The 21,861-nt window shown below is 44.8% G+C and overlaps 1 protein-coding gene across 1 annotated transcript in view; it reads left to right on the top strand.

Annotated features, from left to right (window-relative positions):
* Positions 1-2,867: 2,867 nt before the first annotated feature.
* LOC139154308 (uncharacterized) overlaps positions 2,868-21,861 on the top strand; it is a 42,663-nt gene continuing 23,669 nt past the window's right edge. The window contains exons 1-7 of the mRNA XM_070728727.1: positions 2,868-3,179; positions 4,070-4,132; positions 4,822-4,857; positions 5,134-5,258; positions 6,564-6,812; positions 12,430-12,631; positions 20,716-21,269. Of these exons, the coding sequence (XP_070584828.1) occupies positions 4,848-4,857; positions 5,134-5,258; positions 6,564-6,812; positions 12,430-12,631; positions 20,716-21,269 (1,140 nt within the window). The 5' untranslated portion in view covers positions 2,868-3,179; positions 4,070-4,132; positions 4,822-4,847. The remainder of the gene's footprint in view (positions 3,180-4,069; positions 4,133-4,821; positions 4,858-5,133; positions 5,259-6,563; positions 6,813-12,429; positions 12,632-20,715; positions 21,270-21,861) is intronic.

Here is a 21,861-nt window from a genome sequence, read left to right as displayed (position 1 = left end):
GACTCGCTTAACCGATGTCTCATTTAGGTTGGGAAAAAAAGGGGCAACATTCACACCACTGTTTTCTCACCCGGCAACGGAAAAGTCGCTCTTAATTCTGGTCGTAAGTCGAGGACTACCTTTGTCACTTCTCAGGAGTAAATGCTTCCCTCTTTGTCACTCTGGATTGATCAAAAAGCTTTCGCACAGCCACACAGCTTTAAGTCTTGTGCTTGGGCGGGGGTGGACTAGATGACCTTCAAGGACCCTTACAAGTTTGTTAGTGTAATCCAGAGGTCTTCAAACTTGGCAACTTTAAGACATTAAATGTTTCCATCATGTCCCCCCTTTCCCTTCTGTCTTCCAGACTATACAGATTGAGTTCATTAAGTCTTAGATAGATAGATAGATAGATAGATAGATAGATAGATAGATAGATAGATAGATAGATAGATGGAAGGATAGATAGATGGAAGGATAGATAGATGGAAGGATAGATAGATAGATAGATAGATAGATAGATAGATAGATAGATAGATAGATAGATAGATAGATAGATAGATAGATAGATAACATAGAAGATTGGGGGCAGAAAAATACCTCCTGGTCCACCTAGTCTGCCATACTATTTTCAGTATTTTAACTTAGGATGGATATATGTTTATCCCAGGCATGTTTCGATTCAGTTCCTGTGGATTTAGCAACCATGTCTGCTGGAAGTTTGTTCCAAGCATCTATTGCTCTTTCAGTCAAATCATATTTTCTCACGCTGTTTCTGATCTTTCCCCCAACTAACCTCAGATTGTGTCCCCTTGTCCTTGTGTTCACTTTCCTATTAAAAACACTTCCCTCCTGGACCTTATTTAACCCTTTAACATATTTAAATGTTTCGATCATGTCCCCCCTTTTCCTTCTGTCCTCCAGACTATACAGATTGAGTTCATGAAGTCTTTCCTGATACGTTTTATGCTTAAGACCTTCCACCATTCTTGTAGCCCGTCTTTGGACCCCTTCAATTTTGTCCATATCTTTTTTGGGGTGAGGTCTCCAGAACTAAACACAGTTCTGGAGACCTCGCCTCATGGACTTCAACTCCCAGAATTCCCCAGCCAGCTCTTTGTTTCAATTTATATTATGTTTACTGCACACCCACCATCTATGAAGGAAGGTGCCTTATGTGGCCAGCTGGGGAATTCTGGGAGTTGAAGTCAATGAGTCTTAAAGTGGCCAAGGTTGGAGACCTCTGGTGTAATCAAATCTAATCATCTCCCTCCCCTATCCCAAAATCAGAAGAAGAAGAAGAAATTATATAGCCCACCTTTGGGGAAATAAGCTCTTCTTAAACCTGCTCTTGGGCAAGCCAGGATGAAACCAGCATGGGGAGATAAACTATTTGAAGGGCCCTCTGCCAATCTAGACTAAAGGCTGCCATTCTATTGCCACCACTCAATACGCACAAATTAATAAATTAATAAGAATAATTAGGAGATTTTCCATGTTTTCCCCTCCTTCACCCCCCCCCCCAACCTGGCAAGCTATTGGTATTCTGGGGTAGACTGCCTCTGAACCTGGAGGCTCCATTAATTTCCTGTTTTCCATAAATCTGGAACAGAGTCCTCTGGGAGTCTATAAACCCAATTAATTAATTAATTAATCAATTAATTAATTAATTACATTCTGAAGGTCTCTTAGATTAAATTTATTTCTTCCTTTTTTAAAAAACAAAATTTTGGAATTTGTGTTGAAGTTGTGGGAAAGAAGGACTAATTGAAGGAAAATTAAGCTGAGCTTTCTGGATTATACCAGCTGCTGATGAAGCTGGTTCTTTTTTTCCTGGGAGCACGTGGCTTGGCTCACTTCTTTGAGATGTTCGTGGAGCACGTCCATCCTTTTGGGTCGATGGGCTTTGTAGTGGCTGCAAAAAACCCTGCCTCTGCCGAATGAGGAATTAACATAAAACCTGTCCAGCTTTTACCAACTGCCTCAAGTCCCTTGGGAGATTGACAGCATACAAATTTAAACAAACAAATAAATAAATAAATAGGCCGACAATTTTTTTACCAAAAGCTGGTAAATAACAGCACCGAAAAGGTGAAAAAACAGGATATTGATTCATGATCTATTTGGATTAAAATGTATAATTATCTACATTATGGACATGGTTTTTTTATTTTTTTAATTTGTTTGTTTGTTTGTTTGTTTATTTATTTATTTGTTTGTTTATTTATTTATTAAATTTGTATTTTAAGATACAGTGGTACCTCTACTTACAAACTTAATTCGTTCCGTGACCAGGTTCTTAAATAGAAAAGTTTGTAAGAAGAAGCAATTTTTCCCATAGGAATCAATGTAAAAGCAAATAATGCATGTGATTAGGGAAACCACAGGGAGGGTGGAGGCCCTGTTTCCTCCCAGGAGATTCTTAGAGAGGCCCCATGGAGGCTTTTCACCGCCTTTTCCGGCCCAGCTTCCTCCCAGGAGATTCCTTGAGAGGCCCCACAGAGGCTTCTCCCCGCTTTTTCCAGCCCTGTTTCTTCCCAGGAGATTCCTAGAGAGGCCCCACAGAGGCTTCTCCCCACCTTTCCCGGCCCTTTTTCCTCCCAGGAGATTCCTAGAGAGGCCCCACAGAGGCTTCTCCCTGCCTTTTCCAGTTACAGTTTCGGAGGCTTGGGTTTGTAAGTGGAAAATGCTTCTTGAGAAGAGGCAAAAAAATCTTGAACACCCTGTTTCTTATCTAGAAAAGTTCATAAGTAGAGGCCTTCTTAGGTATAGGTACCACTGTATATGTATTCATGTATATACACTGCTCCAAAAAATAAAGGGAACACTTAACAACACAATATAACTCCAAGTAAATCAAACTTCTGTGAAATCCAACTGTCCACTTAGGAAGCAACATTGATTGACAATCCATTTCACCGGCTGTTGTGCACATTCAACTTTGTATAGAACAAAGGATTCAATGAGAATATTTCATTCATTCAGATCTACGATGGGTTCTTTGAGGGTTCCCTTTATTTTTATGAGCAGTATATATAGATACTGTGGAGTGTGGACCTTTTATAAAACCTTTATAAAATTTTTGTCAAAATGTTGTGCCTCTCTTCCCCTCTAGGTGGTGCTCTCCTCCAGTTGGAACAACCAGGGCAAGTTCCTGCACCATTTTGCCCAGGAGGGGGCGCTGCGGCATCGAAGGCAAGGTGGTTGCTCTTTCTAAGACCCTAAGATGTAATACAGGTAGTCCTCGATTTACGGCCATAATTCGTTTAGCGACAGTTCAAAGTGACAGCAGCAGAGAAAACAGTGAGTTACGACCGGTCCTCGCACTTATGATTATTGCAGCATTTCCTCGCATTCACATGATCACCCACTGTGACCTTCCCAGCCGGCTTCCGACAAGCAGAGTCAACAAAGGGAAACTGGATTCATTTAATGACCATACGATTCACTTAACAATCGCAGTGATTAAGTTTGCAAAAATTGGAAAACTGAGCACAATTCGCTTTTAACTGCTTTGCTTAATGAAAAAACATGTCCCTCCCCCATTGGTGTCATAAGTCGAGGACTCCCTACTTAAATCAGGGGGGAGAATGATCACTTTCTCTATGTCTTTAAAAAAAAAAATTTAGAGTTGGAAGGGGGTCCTCGACTTATGACCACAACAGAGGTAAAAATCTCCTTCATTAAGTGAGTTTTATCCCATTTTACGGCCTTCCTTGCCACTGCTGTTAAGCGAATCACCACGGTCGTTGAGCAAGTCACAGGGTTGTTAAATGAATCTGCCTTCCTCTTTGATCATGCTTGTCACAAAAACGGATCGTGTGAGATTGGAATGCTGCGACCGTCGTAAATTCGAGGCGGTTGCCAAACGGCCGAATTTGGATCCCGAGACGTGGAGCGACAGTCATAAGTGTGAAACATAGACCTAATTCAATTTTGTAAATCAGCGCCATTACAACTGTTAATGGTCACTAAATGAACCGTTGTAAGTCGAGGACTGCCTGGACTCTGATTGGCAGGGAACTTGATGGCTGCTATTTTCTGGGGATCATTAAATGAGCCAAATAACCCCGCCTCCCCTCTTTTTCAGCTGAGAAAGGGAAACGGTTACGGCCTTGCCGGACAGGAAGCATCTGCGCCGCCCACTATGAAGGTGAGGGGGGGTCTCCCTTTCACTCCCCTGGTCCTCAACATCCCCCCCCAAGAGATGCTGGGGTCTTTTGGGGTGAGGGGTGGATGGATTTTATTTGGAGCTTCACTCCAGGCAGGACAAAATCCCCTCTGGTCATCAAGCTAATTAATTAATTCTTTCTTTCTTTCTTTCTTTTTTTCTTTCTCTCTCTCTCTCTCTTTCTTTCTTTCTTTTTCATCCTTCTTTCTTTCTTTCTTTCCTTCCTTCTTTCTCTCTCTCTCTCCCTCACTCTTTCTCAAACCATCTGCTACTTTCTTTCTTTCCCTCCTTCTCATCTCCCCTATTCTTCTCCCCCTTTCTTTCTTTCTTTCTTTCTCTCCCTTCTTCTCATCTCCCCTATTCTTCTCTCCCTTTCTTTCTTTCTTTTCTTTCTTTCTTTCTTTCTCTCCCTCCTTCCTCTCCATGCATCCTCCCTCCCTTGTTTCCTCCCTCCCTCCCTCCCTTCCTTCCTCTCTCCTTCCCCTATGTCCTTCCTTCCTTCCTTTCCTTCCTTCCTTCCTTATCTTCCTTCCTTCCTTCCCCATCTATCCATCCATCCATCCATCCATCCATCCATCCATCTCCCTTATTTCTTTCTATGATTCTTCCTTCCTCCCTCCCTTTCTCTCTTTCGCTCTCACTCTCTTTCTTTCTCTCGATCTCTCTTTCAGTGCAATCCACCGTAGGACGACCTGGGATGCAGGCAGGTAACCCTTCTAGGGTTCCCGGAGGGAGGGGGCTTTGTGGGAGGCAGCCGGTGGGCAAAGTCAGCTGACCCCAGGGACCCGCCTCAGCCGCCACTCGCCCACCCTCCGCGCGCCACAGTCGCCACCATCACCAAACGGGCCACATTGCCCCAATTCGGATGGGCACCTCGCACCGTTCCTTGTCTGCTCCGCCTTGTACAGTGGGAGGGGAGGGGGGAGGGGCCAAACATTCATTTTCACCCCCCTCCCCGTTCGCCCGCCTCCCTCGCCCACCAGATGCCAACGGAACCATCCGCGGATGGGCGGAAGCCAAGCTCAACGCCACCAACCCCCTGCGCTACGACAACAGCCGCGGAGAGTTCACCGTGATCAAAAAGGGGCTGTACTACCTGTATTGCCAGGTGAGCTCCAAAAGGAGGGGATTGTGGGTAAGGAAGAGCAAAGCATTCTGGGACTTTGGTCACTTTCAGGGGGGGAATGAATGTCAGCCTGAGAAGGAAGGAAAGGATGGACCTTAGTATACAATATTATATATAGTGCCTTGTTCTGGCCTCAGCAGCTAGTCATACCCTCACTGGGATTAGAACTTGCAGCCTTTGTCTTGTAAGGCAGAGAACTAACCTCTAGGCTACAGTATCCAATCCCTTCAGCTCTGTACCAGGGAAGGGTTATATGTTTTTTTGGGTCAAATCACCCTGGTATATTGAAGGGACATCACAGCTCCTTTTTTGCCTTTCGGCCCAACCCAGGGCCATTTCCAAGGCAGTTAATTTATTCATAGCCAACAAACTATATTCTGTATGTGTCACATGTTTTTGCTGAATTTGAAAATTAAGGGAGACTAGGATAGCTCTATTTCGGCCTTGTTCTGGCCTCATCAGCTAGCCATACCCTCACTGGGACTTGAACTTATATACATACATACATACATACATACATACATACATGTATATGTGTATATATATATATACACACACACACACACACACACACATATATATATATATATACACATATATATCTACGAAAACAAATACACACATATATATATATATATACACATACACACACACACATATATATACTCGGTTGGGCCGAGAGGCAAATAAGGAGCTGTGATGTTCCTTCAAATACACCAGGGTGATTCGACACAAAAATATGTAACCTTTCCCTGATGCAGAGCTGAAGGGATTGGATACTGTAGCCTAGAGGATAATTCTCTGCCTTACAAGGCAAAGGTTGCAGGTTCAAGTCCCAGTGAGGGTATGGCTAGCTGATGAGGCCAAAATAAGGCTGAAATAGATCTATCCTGGTCTCCCTTAATTTTCAAATTCAGCAAAAAAACATGTGACATATACATACATGTGTGTGTGTGTGTGTGTGTGTGTGTGTGTGTGTGTGTGTATGACAGTCTTGGCATACTTGGGTTTCTTCCTGTGTAGGATTCAGAAATTTCTGGTGACGTTTTGTCGAGGTCGCCAGAAATTTCTGAATCCTACACGGGAAGAAACCCAAATATGCCAAGACCGCCATACCTGTACCCATGAAAATCTACATACATACATACATACACACACACACACACACACACACACACACACACATATTTGCACAACTGGGAGTTGAGATCCACACATTTGGAAGCTGTCAAGGTTAGGAAAGGTTGTGTTAGATACACAGTTTTTATCCATCTCTTGTGTTTCCAGGTCCACTTCAACGAGGGCAAGACGGTCTACATGAAGCTGGACGTGATGTTGAGCGGCCAGCTGGCCTTGCGCTGTTTGGAGCAGTTTCCCCCCACCAGCTCGGGACCCCGGGAAGCCGAACTCCACGTCTGTCAAGTGTCCGGATTGCTTCTCCTGCGTCCCGAAGCCTCCATCCGTCTTCGCACCATTCCGGACGTCCGTTTGAAAGTGGACCGGTACCTCACCTATTTCGGCCTCTTCCAAGTCCACTGAGAGGACCGGGCAGTGGGAAGACTGCAGGGCTGGGGTCCCTGGTGGGGTCCGCAGTACCAGAGAGGAGGCACCGGAGTCTACCGGTTGCTGCCTTCTGTACGGCGAAGGTGTCCGAGCGCACAGTGGTGTACTGGTTGTTCCTTTTCGTTTCTGGACCGGCAATTATCCATTTTCTCACTTTTGGGACCATCGTTCTGACGTCCACCCAGGTGCCAGCAGCAGAAAAAGGTGGTGGGGCAGGGGAGGGGGGGGTCTAACCATGAGCTGCACCTTTGCTTTATGGTAGATGTTGCAGTCCAAACAACCACAGGAATCTGATGACGGATTCAAACAACAAGGAACTGGATCAGTGACGTGTGTATTTATCCTATGACCCTTTCTTGCCCGGGTTGTGTTTATTCCTAGCGCTTGTTATACTTCGCACCCAGGCTGGGCACCACAGCATCGTCCATTTTGTATTCTTGATACTTTTCTTCTGCTCGCCGTATGTTTGGAAGGATCTCTGCCATCTTGGCATGGTACGATGCTGATGTCGACGTGATCACACACAACCAAAGCAGAATTGTTGGGACTGCTTGGGAAGGACCCATGGTGCACATCTGGCTCTGTAGACTGATGATGTTTGGGTCCCAACCAGAAGGAAGTGGACGCTGGGCTTTTGCAGAACGGAGGAAGGCCAAAAGGTCAAAGGGTCAAAGTTCCCCTGTGGCTAGGAAGCGGGGAATAGGGTTGAGCCCTACCAGTCGGTCAGTATCAGTGAGAGAGGGTGTTCAGACCACCACTTGGAAATGGAAACTGCGGAAAAAACCCCGGTTGGCGCTGCAAAACGTTACACGCATCGACAAATTCGACGTTGCAACGATGACCTGTACCTGCTCCAATGCAGCGTCACAAAATCTTGCACACCATGTCGTAGAAGGCCACCTTGCTATCCACAGATGCAGAGGTTTTTTTGCAAAAGGTGACGCACGTCAAAAAAATGTTGGTATGGTGGAAATTACACAAGCTTAACAAATGCAGCGTTGCAAAAGATTGCGCCCGAAAGGTCCTCTTGTACCTGCGAGTGAACTTTTGCAAAAGCCGACCTGCATCTAAACACCCACCCACCCCCCAAAAACCCAGGGTCGCAAAGATTACACCTGCCTGCAATTGCTGAAAAGGTGTGTGCAGTTGCCGACGCAGCATTGCCCAGTGTCGGAAACTGTAGCCCCCAGGAGCATTGGTTCACAGGGCCTCTGAGGCAGCCAAACCTGTGGGGACGGGGAGATGGCCCTTCTCACACACACACACACACACACACACAATCTATGCTCTTGGAATGGTTGCAATGGGCAGCCGCCTCCCTTTGCCACCACAGCCGGCGCGGCTTAACGCAACTCGTTTATTTTATAGGAAACAGGCAGGGAGGGGCGAAATACCCCCGACACCGTTGCTTTAACCGCCAACACTCCTGCCAGCTTTGCCCGCTTGCCACAACAACACAGGGTGCCCTCTGGCACGAAGAGAAAGTCCTGTTTTAATAATAAAGTTGGAAGGGACCTGGGAGGTCTTCTAGTCCAACCCTCTGCTTTTATCGCACGGCATCGAAATAAAAGCAAAACACACCCCCAAAAATTTTTTTCCCCCGTCGGTCGTCGCTTTGCAAGGGTGCCCTTGGTTGTGTAATCGTTGACCTCCCGTGTTCCACCCGCGTGGCAGACGAGCGTCGGCCATTCCAGCCTCATCCAACTCGGCTTCCTGTTTGTGTACTTCGAACCCATTGCAACTTCCCTTTTTTCTGAAACGGGGTTTCTTTTTTCTGTTGTTGTTTTTCCAAAGGAGATTGTTTGATTCCTGTCATCGACTCGGTTCCGCCTGCCTGCGCAAGATGTACGTTGTTTTTCTGCCGAGAGAGAATTGTCAGGGGGTGCGGGGTTTGCCACAAAGAGGTTACAACTTGCACCGAATTGTAAGCTCTTTGTGGGCAGGTGTGACGCTCACAACCCTTCCCCCCCAAACAACTCCGTCTCGGCAGAAACACAACTGTAAATTTCGAGCACACGTGCGTGACGGAGGACTTAAACTTGGGGTTGTTTGTCTGGCCTTTAAGAAAAATAGCGTGTGGCAGTGTGGTGAACTTATTTTGGTTTGCGTGCCAAAAGGTTGTGTGCGCACGGGCTAGCATGCACGCGCATGCCCACACTCATGCGTGCTCCTCAGCACTGCTTCTGCGCATGCGCAGAACGCCCACCCATCCCTGAACATGCGCACAGGCCTCACTAAAGCCTGGAATGGTGAAAAAATGGCCCAACGGGCAAACGGAAGTTCAGAAAAACAGACTTCCTGTTTGCCCATTGGGATGTGTTTTGCACTGTGGAGCCTTCAGGAAGGCTTTTCTAAAGAGTGCGGAAAACAGCACAACAGGCAAACCAGAAGTCTGTTCTCCAAAATTTCAGTTTATCCGATCGGCTTTTTTTTTTTTTTGCACTCTGGAGCCTTCAGGGTCATTTTTGCCTTCCAGAGGCTTCAGGGAAAGTTCTCCAAAGCCATTGGGTGTGAAAAACATCCCAACGGGCAAACCAGAAGTTTGAGAAACAGACTTCCAATTTGCCTGTTGGGCTGTTTTTTGCACTCTGGAGCCTGAAGCCCCAGAGTACAAAAAACAGCACAGTGGGCAAAGCGGAAGTCCATTTGCTAAACTTCTGGTTTGCCCATTGGGCTGTTTTTCACACTCCGGGGCTCCAGTAAGCTTCACTGAAGTCTCCGAAGAGTGGAATGGCCTTCTCCAAGGCCAAAATTCAATAGGCTTGCACGCTCTGGAGCTGGCATAGGGCATCACCTTGCATGCCTTCTGATATGGCTCCGTGTGCTATCTCTGGCATGCATGCCATAGGTTCGCCGTCACGGATGTAGGGTCTGCTTGGGTGGGAGGTTGGTCTGGATGACCTCCAAGGTCCCTCCCAACTCTGTTCATCTGTAATCTGCATCTGAACCAGAGGCCACAAAATACAGATGGTCCTCGAGTTATGACCGACATTGGAAGTGGGATTTAAAACAGGGATTCGAAGTTCTGGGGCCTCTCCCCTTGTGTCATGTGACCGCTTTGGGGGGGCCACTCGGCAATTCCCCCCCCCCCCCCACATACACCTCCTTTATGACAAAGGGATTCATGAGCATTTTTCTGGCAAAAACCGGTCATGGTATACAGTGGTACCTCTACTTACGAACTTAATTCGTTCCGTGACCAGGTTCTTAAGTAGAAAAGTTTGTAAGAAGAAGCAATTTTTCCCATAGGAATCAATGTAAAAGCAAATAAGGCGTGCGATTGGGGAAACTACAGGGACGGAGGAGGTGTCGTTTCCTCCCAGGAGATTCCTAAAGAGGCCCCACGGAGGCTTCTCCCCACCTTTTTCAGCCCTGTTTCCTCCCAGGAGACTCCTAAAGAGGCCCCACGGAGGCTTCTCCACACCTTTTTCAGCCCTGTTTCCTCCCAGGAGACTCCTAAAGAGGCCCCACGGAGGCTTCTCCACACCTTTTCTGGCCCTGTTTCCTCCCAGGATATTCCAAGAGAGGCCCCACAGAGGCTTTTCCCTGCCTTTTCTGGCCCTGTTTCCTCCCAGGAGATTCCAAGAGAGGCCCCACAGAGGCTTTTCCCTGCCTTTTCTGGCCCTGTTTCCTCCCAGGAGATTCCAAGAGAGGCCCCACGGAGGCTTCTCCCTGCCTTTTCCGGTTACAATTTTGGAGCCTCGGGTTCCTAAGTAGAAAACGGTTCTTGAGAAGTGGCAAAAAAATCTTGAACACCGGGTTCTTATCTAGAAAAAAAATCTTGAACACCGGGTTCTTATCTAGAAAAGTTTGTAAGTAGAGGCGTTCGTAGGTAGAGGTACCTCTGTACATGGCTTCAGTTATTGACCATGGGATTTACTTTAGGATTGCCACTTTTCTTTATCACACACACACACACACACACACACACACACACACAAGCAATGACTCACTTAATGACCGGCACAAATTCTTCCTGGACTTTGGTTGTCAGATTGAAAAAAGGGGATCACGTAACCTCAGAACAATGCCACTGTCATAAATCGAGTCAGTGGCCAAGCATCTCAACGTTGGTTAGGTGACTGCAGGAACGCTGCCACGGGCGTAAGTGTGAGGACTGGTCCTAAACCACTTTTTTCCCCATGTTCCACTGCTTCCTTGGACTGAGTCACACATTTCAGTTCTCACGTCTGTTGCATCTTTGGTCGTTCTTGTGAGACGCGCTCGGTTTTCTCCCCCTCCCCACTCCCCAATCTTGTCCTTGACTTACGACCACAACAGAGCCAAGGTATATGTTGCTGAATGAGAATTCCCCCCCTCCTTTTTTTATGACATTTTGTTTTTGTGACCGTTGTTGAGCGAATCGCTGTGGTTGTTAAATGAGAGTCCAGCAGGAGGTTGGGGGTGGGTTCGCCAATATTTCAGCATAACAAGAGTTGGAAGGGACCTTAGAGGTCATCCAGCTCAACCCGCTACACAAACAGATAGCGGGTTGGGCTGGATGACCTCTAAGGTCCCTTCCAACTCTTTTTATGTTGAAATATTGACGAACCTTCCCCCCCAGCTGGACTCTCATTTAACAACCGCAACGATTCTCTACATGGGGCTACCTTTGAAAAGCGTTCGGAAACTTCAGATCCCCCATGTTACACCAACACTCCGCAGTCTGCATTGGTTGCCGATCCATTTCCGGTCACAATTCAAAGTGTTGGTTATGACCTATAAAGCCCTTCATGGCAACGGGCCAGATTATCTCCGGGACCGCCTCCTGCTGCACGAATCCCAGTGACCAGTTAGGTCCCACAGAGTTGGCCTTCTCCGGGTCCTGTCAACTAAACAATGCCATTGGACCCAGGGGAAGAGCCTTCTCTGTGGCGGCCCCGGCCCTCTGGAACCAACTCCCCCCAGAGATTAGAATAGCCCCCACCCTCCTTGTCTTTCATAAGCTCCTTAAAACCCACCTCTGCTGTCAGGCATGGGGGAACTGAGATACTCTTTCCCCCTAGGCCTTTACAATTTTATGCATGGTAAGTCTGTATGTATGATTGGTTTTATAATAAGAGTTCTTAGTTGTTTTAGTATTGGATTGTCACATGCTGTTTTTTATCACTGTTGTTAGCCGCCCCGAGTCTACGGAGAGGGGCGGCATACAAATCCAATAAATAATAATAATAATAACAACGGTCACAAAAACAAAAAGGTGTCAAATTTATCATCCAGCCCAACCCGCTACACAAAGAGAGCGGGTGGACTGGATGACCTCTAACTCTTGTTATGCTGAAATATTGGCCAAACCACCCACTCCCCAGCTGGGCTCTCATTTAACAACCACAACGATTCGCTCAACAACGGTCACAAAAACAAAAAAGGTGTCAAATTTCTTTTTAAAAACTTCTGGAGGAAACGGTTCAAATTTGTATCCTGCGCGCATTCTTTGACTCCGAGTCTCGTGCAATTTTGGCATCACAAAACACACAGAATCTCACTCTCGCACCCCCAGCTATTTCTACTCGTAAGTAGTCCAAGACTTACAACTGTTCCTTTTAGTGACCGTTCAAAGTCACACCGTCCCTGAAAAAATACAACACAGTTTGGGATTGGGTTTTTTTGCACCTACGACCATCGCAAGAATCCCCCGCTAGTCAGCGAGATCAAAAGTTTGATGGCTTGGCGGTTGACTCGTATTTGTGATGGTAGCAGTGTCATGGATCAGGTGATCCCTGTCTTGCGCAAAGCCCCCGATTCCCTTAACAACCGGGGTTACTTTCTTCATACCTCAGTGGTTTCCCTGAGTAACAACTCCGGGGAGAAACGGTCGTAAAACAAGGCAAAAATCCCCTTAACGAAATATTAGCAACGGAAATGGCGGTACTCGGTTGTCGTAAATTGAAGACTACCTGCATTTTGATAAAACATACATTTTTCTTTCCCAACAGACTCCACCAGATTTCTGAACATCTTAAAACTTTTCCGTCTTCCCCTCCCCCCTTTTTTTTATTTTTAACTAAATATTCTACCAGGATACACAATTTTTATTCTATTTTATTCTTTTAGGATTTGCTTTGATTCATGGTGATGCCGAGGGTAGTTCTCACCTCACAATCGGGAGACTGTGAGTTCGATCCCAGGTAGAGGCAGAAATTTATTTCTCTGGGCACAATGAGATTATTATACCTGCCGAATAAAACTCCGCCCTGGCAACGGGGAAAGGCACCCGGCCACTAAAACACTCGGCTCGATTCAGTGGCCCCAAGACTCCACCCTGCGAGGAATTATGCGGTCATTAAAAGAGGATGAAGATGAGGATAACGACTATGGGCAACTTACAACATTGAAGTTCCTCTCGGTGGTTTCTTTGGCAGCTTTTGCCACAACTTCACTCCATTTTCACAACTCCTTTTATTTTCAGTCTTCGCATTGCGTCGTAAAATATCTCCGGCATCCGCTGCCAATCTTTTCGGTTCTTGGGAACTTCACAACGTCGTCACACAACACACAAAAACGAATGTACGTTCACACCTCCATGCATCATTAGTGTAACCCGAATAATTGTTTGGAGGTTTACCGGGATTATATAAAAGCACCGAGGAAATCTCATTTATCTTTTCTTCAGCTGATGTTGAACCCAACTACAGGTGGTTCTCGACTTGCAAATGTTTCACTTAGTGACTGTTGAGCGTTACACCAGCACTGGTAGAAAGGAGCCTGACAACCGTTGTTCCACACTTACGACCATCACAATCCTGTGATCGAAATTCGGCCGCTTAGCACCTGGCTCGTACGTATGACGGGAAACCGGATTCACTTAACGACCGTGTTACTGACTTAACATCAGCAGGGATTCACTTAACAACTGTGTGGGGGGGAGGAAGAGCAATACAATCAGGCAGAACTCACGTAAGAAATGTTTCACCTAGCGACAGAAATGTCGGGCTCAACTTTGGTTGTAAGTAGAGGACTGCTTCCATCACTCTCCCGCCACTTTGGCTTGAGGCAAGCAAACTCTCAGTTACGTATTCAAGCAAAGCTTCCTATAGTTCAAATCTACTCATATTTTTTGTACATTTTCGTGAACATCTGGACAATAAACATGATCACGCGCATGTTTTTCTTGTTTATGGGGAAATAACCGTGGGACGAGATTGGCAGTGAGGGCGGTTGCAATAGAATTAGGAGAATTAGAATTAGAATAGAAGAAGGAATAGAATAGAAGGAATAGAATAAAAGAAGGAATACAGTAGAGTAGAATAGAATAGGATAGAATATAGGAATTGAAATTAGAATTAATTAGAATTAGAATTAAATTGAATTGAAATAGAACTGAATTAGAAATTGAACTGAGTTAGAATTTAAATGAAATAGTATTGAATTAGAATTGAATTATTAGAATTGGAATTAGAGTTAGAGTTAGAATTCTTTATTGGCCAAGTGTGATTGTATACACAAGTCTGGAGGACAGAAGGGAAAGGGGGGGACATGATCGAAACATTTACATATGTTAAAGGGTTAAATAAAGTTCAGGAGGGAAGTGTTTTTAATAGGAAAGTGAACACAAGAACAAGCGGACACAATCTGAAGTTAGTTGGGGGAAAGATCAAAAGCAACGTGAGAAAATATTATTTCACTGAAAGAGTAGTAGATGCTTGGAACAAACTTCAAGCAGACGTGGTAGGTAAATCCACAGGAACTGAATGTAAACATGCCTGGGATAAACATCTATCCATCCTAAGATAAAATATACAGGAAATAGTATAAGGGCAGACTAGATGGACCAGGAGGTCTTTTTCTGCCCTCCATCTTCTGTTTCTATGAATTTATCTCAGGTGCACAAGTTCTCAGTGTACATATAAGCAACAAGGGATAAATCATAATTGTAATCATCAAATTAGAAGGAAGGAAGGAAGGGAAGGAGGGAGGGAAAGTAAGTAAGTATGTAAATAAGGAAGGAAGGAAGGAAAAAATGCAAGAAAGAAAATAAAAAAGAAAGAAAGGAAGGAAAGAAGGAAAGAAGGAAGAAAAAGAGAAAGAAAAGAAAAATAGAGCGGAAAGAAAAATAATGGAAGATAAAGAAAGGAAAGAAAGGAAGGAAAAGAAAGAAAGAAAAAGAATGGAAAAAAGAAATGAAGAGAAAGAAAGAAGACAAAAGCAAAGAGAAAGAAAGAAAAGAAAGATGGAAAGAATAAATAAAGAGAAAGGAAGGAAAGAAAAAGAAAGAAAAAGAAAAGAAAAAAGAAGAGGAAGAAAGAATGCAATTAATGAAAGAAAAAGAAAGAAGAGGGAGAAGAGAGAAAGAAAGAGAGAGAGAAAAAGAAAGAAGGAAAGAAAGAAAGAAAGAAAGAAAGAAAGACTCTGGACTGTTATTTCTGGCAACTCATCACCACCACCACCCAAGATGGCTGAGAAACCCAAGTCCCATGATCCCAGCCCACAGGCTGTCAGCTGGTGGGCCGTGGTTGACCTCGGGAGGTCCTCTGCGGCTGTGGCTAATGGGGTCAAGAGGGCTTCCTCATTGAAAAAATGCCTTGCAAAATAATTGAGCTTTTGAGCAGAAGAACCCAAGTGGGGGTGGAGGGGACTTTTCAGGCTGGTCCCAAACTTCTCTTTTTACATGCTGTTTGTGTGTGCTTGTGTGTGCGTGCGTGTGAGAGAGAGAGATACAAAATATATATCCACAACAACCTTCCCAACAACTTCTTAAAAAATAAAACTCACAAGTTTTCCTAGCCCTGCAGTTTAAGTCTATCTTAAAAGGGAGGAACTGTCACAAATCCCTTTTCGCCAGTCAGTTAGACCAACACAAACTTTTATTATCTTCACTAACCATCGGTATGCTTTGGAAATGGAATGCAGTCAGTCCTCGACTTATGACGATTTGTTTAGTGATGATGCTGGGAAAAAAGGGGACTTGGGACAAGTTTTTCACACACGTGTGGAGGTATCCCGAAGGGTCACGTGTTCCAAATTCAAATTAATGAACCCAAATTCATATTCATGAGTTCACGTGACTCACTTTTGCGACCTTCTGACGAGCAGAGTCCAGGGGAAAGCTGGATTTGCTTAACAACCACAGGACTGACTTAACAACTGCAGTGATTCGCTTAATGACCATGGTGAGAACAGTCGTAAAATGGGGTGAAATTCAACAAATGTCTTGCTTGGCAATGAAAATTTTATGCTTAAGTCAAAATGTAAAAGAAGTCATTTTGGGTAGATTTAGCAACAAGATTTGCTGTCATTTATAATTATAAAGTGGAGAGACCACAGAGGAAGGGATTAGAAGAGAGTAAGCGAACCAAAATGTGGTTACATATCACATGAAGTAGTAAATACCACTTTGTAAGGCCTTGGTAAAACCCAAAAATTCCTCAGTCAACTGTGCCTGTTTTAATTTTTTCTCCTACCTGCTAAAGTAGAACGATCGCAGAGGAAGGGATTAGAAGAGAGTAAGCGAACCACAATGTGGATACATATCACATGAAGTAGTAAATACGACTTTGTAGGGCCTTGGTAAAACCTGAAAATACCCCAGTCATCCGTGCCTGTGTTTTAATTTTTCCTCCTACTTGGTAAAGTGGAGTGATCGCAGAGGAAGGGATGAGAAGAGAGTAAATGAACCACAATGTGGATACATATTACATGAAGTATTAAACACTACTTTGTAAGGCATTGGTAAAACCCGAGAATTCCTCAGTCATCCGTGCCTATATTTTAATTATTCCTCCTACCTGCTAAAGTGGAGAGATTGCTGAGGAAGGGATGAGAAGAGAGTAAGCGAACCACAACGTGTATATATATGCCACGTGAAGTGTTAAATACCACTCTATCATACTTTTAACAGCACTTCTATCATGCTTTGGTAAGACCACATTTGGAATAATACTGCATCCAATTTTGATCACCACAATATTAAAGAAATATGCGGCGATTCTGGAAAGAAAGATGATTAAGGGACTGAAATTTAAAACATCTAAAGAACAGTTGCAGGAATTGGGTACGTCTAGTTTAACGAAAACGGAGGACTAGGGTGGACATGATAAGCATCTTCCAATATTTGTGGGTCTGCCCCAAAGAAGACGGGGTCCATCTTTTCTCTGACGCACCAGAAAGCAAGTGTAAATAAAAATAAGAGTAGGAAGGGACCTTGTAGATCATCTAGTCCAACCCCCAGACACAGGACATGGAGCAACAGATGGAAACGGATCAGAGAGAAAGAATCAAGCTGGAATTGAGGAGAATGTTCCCGAAAGTGAGAACAATTAACCAGTGGAACGGCTTGCCACCAGAAGTTTGTGGGGGCTCCATCATTGGAGGCTTATAAGAAGTTTATTTATTTATTTATTTATTTATTTATTAGACTTCTATGCCTGAGACTCTTACCACAGAGCAAATACAAAATATGCAAGCAATCTAACATTTAAAATACTGAAAAAAAACTTCCATGTAAAATCACAGCAAGAAAATCTAGCAAGAATCGGGGTTCCTGAACAGTCATTTATGTTGCTACAGGGCTGCAAAACCACTACGAAGCAGCATTTAAGTCTATTTAGGGGTAGTGATTTCTGACAGTCTCAAAATGGGTGAGCAGTGTGGTCGGGCGGTAGGAAAAGCAAGTAGGATGCTTGGCTGCATAGCTAGAGGTATAACAAGCAGGAAGAGGGAGATTGGTGTTTTTTTTTGTTTTTTAAAAAATTTTATTATACAAATGATACAAAATACAACATAATATACAAAACATAAAACAGTGATCGTAACAATAGAGAACGATCAAATAACATATCAATTGACAAAATATAAATTGGAAAATTAGAAAAGGGGAGGGAAAGAGGTAGATAGGGAAAGGGTAGAAAGGAGGAGAGAAAAAGATAGAAAGACTGAGAACGTAGAAAGGATAGAAAGAGTAAAAGATTGGCGAATGTCCGGGGGAGCTGTACTGAAAACGAGAACTATTTCCTATTTCATTAGCTCGTTACCATGGTTCGGTTTGTTTATCTAGATTGGTTAATGCAAGTGTTGAGTTAATTAAGTTATAGAGATTTTAGAAAGTAGTAGTAAAGATACAATCAGTATATATATAAAGTCTCTTAGTACTATATTAAATATAAAATGGCTATGTATACCAGATTTGTAACTGGTCATGTTTGTATCCAACGTATCAATCTTATGGCTTCTTATTCTCACTCTTTTTTCCTAACCAGATGTAGAAAGGATCCCAGCAGTTATTGAATGTAGCCATAGTTTCGTTTCTTACTAATATAGTTAATTTCGTCATCTCTGCGCAGTATGTAATTTTTTTTATTATTGCGTCATTCGGGAAGAGGGAGATTGTGATCCCCTTATATAGAGCACTGGTGAGACCATATTTGGAATAATACTGTGTTCAGTTCTGGAGACCTCACCTACAAAAAGAGATGGATAAAATTGAACGGGTCCAAAGACGGGCTACAAGAATGGTGGAAGGTCTGAAGCACAAAACGTATCAGGAAAGACTTCATGAACTCCATCTGTAGAGTCTGGAGGACAGAAGGAAAAGGGGGGACATGATTGAAACATTTAAATATGTTAAAGGGTTAAATAGGGTTCAGGAGGGAAGTGTTTTTAATAGGAAAGTGAACACAAGAACAAGGGGACACAATCTGAAGTTAGTTGGGGGAAAGATCAGAGGCAACATGAGAAAATATTATTTTACTGAAAGAGTAGTAGATCCTTGGAACAAACTTCCAGCAGATGTGGTTGGTAAATCCACAGTCACTGAATGTAAACATGCCTGGGATAAACATATATCCATTGTAAGATAAAATACAGGAAATAGTATAAGGGCAGATTAGATGGACCATGAGGTCTTTTTCTGCCGTCAGACTTCTATGTTTCTATGTTTCTATTCGCTACCGAGCCCTGCACACCAAGACAACTAGACACAAGAACAGTTTTTCCCTGAACGCTATCACTCTGCTAAAGAAATAATTCCCTCAACACTGTCAAACTTTTTACTAACTCTGCACTATTATTACTAGTTTTTTCTCATTGTTCCTATCACCCATCTCCTCCCACTAATGACTGTATTATTGTATCCTTAAGACTGTTGTTTGTATCCTTAAGATTTTTTATTAATATTGATTGTTTCCTGATTGCTCATTTGACCCATGACAATCATTAAGTGTCGTACCACATGATTCTTGACAAATATATCTTTTTTTCTTTTATGTACACTGAGAGCACATGCACCAAAGACAAACTCTTTGTCTGTGCAATCACACCTGGCCAATAAATCATTCTAAATTAAGGTCTTAAGCATAAAGCCTATCAGGAAAGACTGGATGAACTCGATCTGTAGAGTCTGGAGGACAGAAGGAAAAGGGGGGACATGATGGAAACATTTAATTATGTTAAAGGGTTAAATAAGGTCCAGGAGGGAAGTGTTTTTAACAGGAAAGAGAACGCAAGAACAAGGGGACACAATCTGAGATTAGTTGGGGGAAAGATCAGAAGCAACGTGAGAAAATATTATTTGACATTCCAGTAGATGTGGTTGGTAAATTCACAGTGACTGAATGTAAACATGCCTGGGATAAACATAGATCCATCCTAAGATAAAATACAGGAAATAGTATAAGGGCAGATTAGATGGACCAGGAGGTCTTTTTCTGCCGTCAATCTTGTAGGTTTCTATCTATCTATCTATCTATCTATCTATCTATCTATCTATCTATCTATCTATCTATCTATCTATCTATCTATCTATCTTTCTATCTATCTATCTATCTATCTATCTTTCTATCTATCTATCTATCTATCTATCTATCTATCTATCTATCTAAGACTTCATGAACTCCATCTGCATAGTCTGGAGGACAGAAGGGAAAGGGGGGGACATGATCGAAACATTTAAATATGTTAAAGGGTTAAATAAGGTTCAGGAGGGAAGTGTTTTTAATAGGAAAGTGAACACAAAAACAAGGGGACACAATCTGAGGTTAGTTGGGGGAAAGATCAGAAGCCACGTGAGAAAATATTCTTTGACTGAAAGAGTAGTAGAGGCTTGGAACAAACTTCCAGCAGACGTGGTTGGTAAATCCACAGTGACTGAATTTAAACATGCCTGGGATAAACATATATCCATCCTAAGATAAAATACAGGAAATAGGACAAGGGCAGACTAGATGGACCAGGAGGTCAATCTTCTAGGTTTCTAAAATTCTATGGCAGACCTCCAAGGTCCCTTCCAATTCTGCGATTCTGTTGTTGTTCTGTGATTCTGCTTTCCCTCCATTGCTGCTGGCTTCCCAACCATCCCCCCTTGGGATGTGCCACGGGGTAGCGGTCAGCTCTCACCCCCCCCCAACCCTCCCCCCCCCCCGGCCGCTTGCCTTCTCGGAACCCAAGAGCGCTGGGAACGTTTACGGAAAGGCCTTCTCCCCTCAAGGGATCTGATCCAAGTCTTCCTTGGCAGCAGTCCTTGGAATCTGGCTTTTATGGTTGCCGGGAAGAGGCAACGCCTGGGGCAACCGGCCTGGCCCTTGCCAATCCTGTGAAGGCAGCGATGCCAAGATGTGGCGGGCACCCTCAGCAGTTGGCGGCCGTCCAGGCAGGGCGGGCACATGCCTAGCCTCCCCCGTCCAGCTTCCTCAATCATTTGTGCAATCCGTTGGCTCTCCGTCGGTGGGGAAAACCTGGCCAGGAAGCTGAGGAGGGCGGGTGGGTCGGGCAAGCGAGGCCCCTTCCTCCCTGGAGACAGCTGCAGTGGGCACAGAGACCCACATGTGGCACTACGGGGCAAAAGCCAGAGCTCTCCTCCAGCCTGCGACGGAGAGGCGCCCGAGACATCCCAATGCTGATGGTTCCTCCTGCCAGGCGGTGATTTTGCGGTGGTTGTGGTGAGAATTGGTCATGCCTGGGGGTCCTGAGCCCTTGGAGGACCCCTGCCATGCAGACCTTTCTGCACCTGCAGCAGAGCCCAGCCTCAAACTACGGGACATCTCCGTAGGCGAAAGCAGTGCTTGCAAGGCTAGAATTATTGGGGAGACCAGTTTGGTGGGGCGGAGGAGCCCTAGGGGTGTCCTCCGTCTTTTGGGGACCATGGGGGTCTTAGGTTTGGGCCCTGTGGGGCAGGTTTTGGGCCCTATGAGGCCCGAAGTACCCAACGAGAAGTCAAGAGCCGGGAACAAACTGGAAGGAACGATGCCGCTGAAGATTCGAAGAGGGGTGTTAAGCCCCTTCCTGGGGGTGGATTCCTGGGGGCTGAAGCAGCGCCCCCCAGCCCCCTGGGCCGTGGTTGGGGTCCTGGCGGTGGGTCTGCTAGCCTGTCTCTTCATGCTATTCAGCATCCAAGCCAGCCTGGGAAATTTGAGAGAGGAGGTGGCCACGCTACGGAGAGAAGGTGTATGCCAGGCGCCCAGGATGGACGATAACCAGGACAGAACCGGTTCACAGCAGGTGAGGAGAGGGGGGGGGCTCTGCAGAAGGCAGGTTGGGCCCCTGAACCCTGGGGGAAGGGTCCAGATGGACCCCTGACATCCACACACACCACTCCATTTGTTGGCAATTCTGGACCAGAGAGAAATGCATCTCCCTTTTGTGGCCCGAAGGGGAATTTGAGGAGCCCGGGATCCATAAGGCACTGCCGCGTCCCGGAGAATAGGAACGCCAATCTTCCCATCATCCCCAGTCAGCTTGGAGGGTGTGTGGGTGGGAAAGATGGGAGTTGGAATACGATATTGAGTTGTTTGAGGGGGGGGGGAGGAGAAATCCAATTTTCTGTCTCCGTATCCTCAGCTAACTTGGCTTAGCTTTAAAAAAATCCCCCAAAATTTGGGATGGAGGGATGGGGGGGGGAATGGAGAAGGGGGGGGCGCTTTTCTGGATGGGAGGGGGAAAGCTCTTAAATTTCAGGGGTTTTATTCTATTTGTTTGCATTTCAATGGCGTTCTCCTCTGCAGACTCTGGGCAGTTTTTATTTGTTGGACACTGCCCAGAGTCCATAGGGAGCTAGGCGGCTTATAAATTTAATCAATTAATTTAAATTATA

The sequence above is a fragment of the Erythrolamprus reginae genome, chromosome Z (genome assembly GCF_031021105.1).
Source record: "Erythrolamprus reginae isolate rEryReg1 chromosome Z, rEryReg1.hap1, whole genome shotgun sequence".
NCBI classification, from domain to species: Eukaryota; Metazoa; Chordata; class Lepidosauria; order Squamata; family Dipsadidae; genus Erythrolamprus; species Erythrolamprus reginae.
The sequence above is the reverse complement of the archived record's forward strand: the minus strand, read 5'-3'. Positions and strand labels throughout refer to the sequence as shown.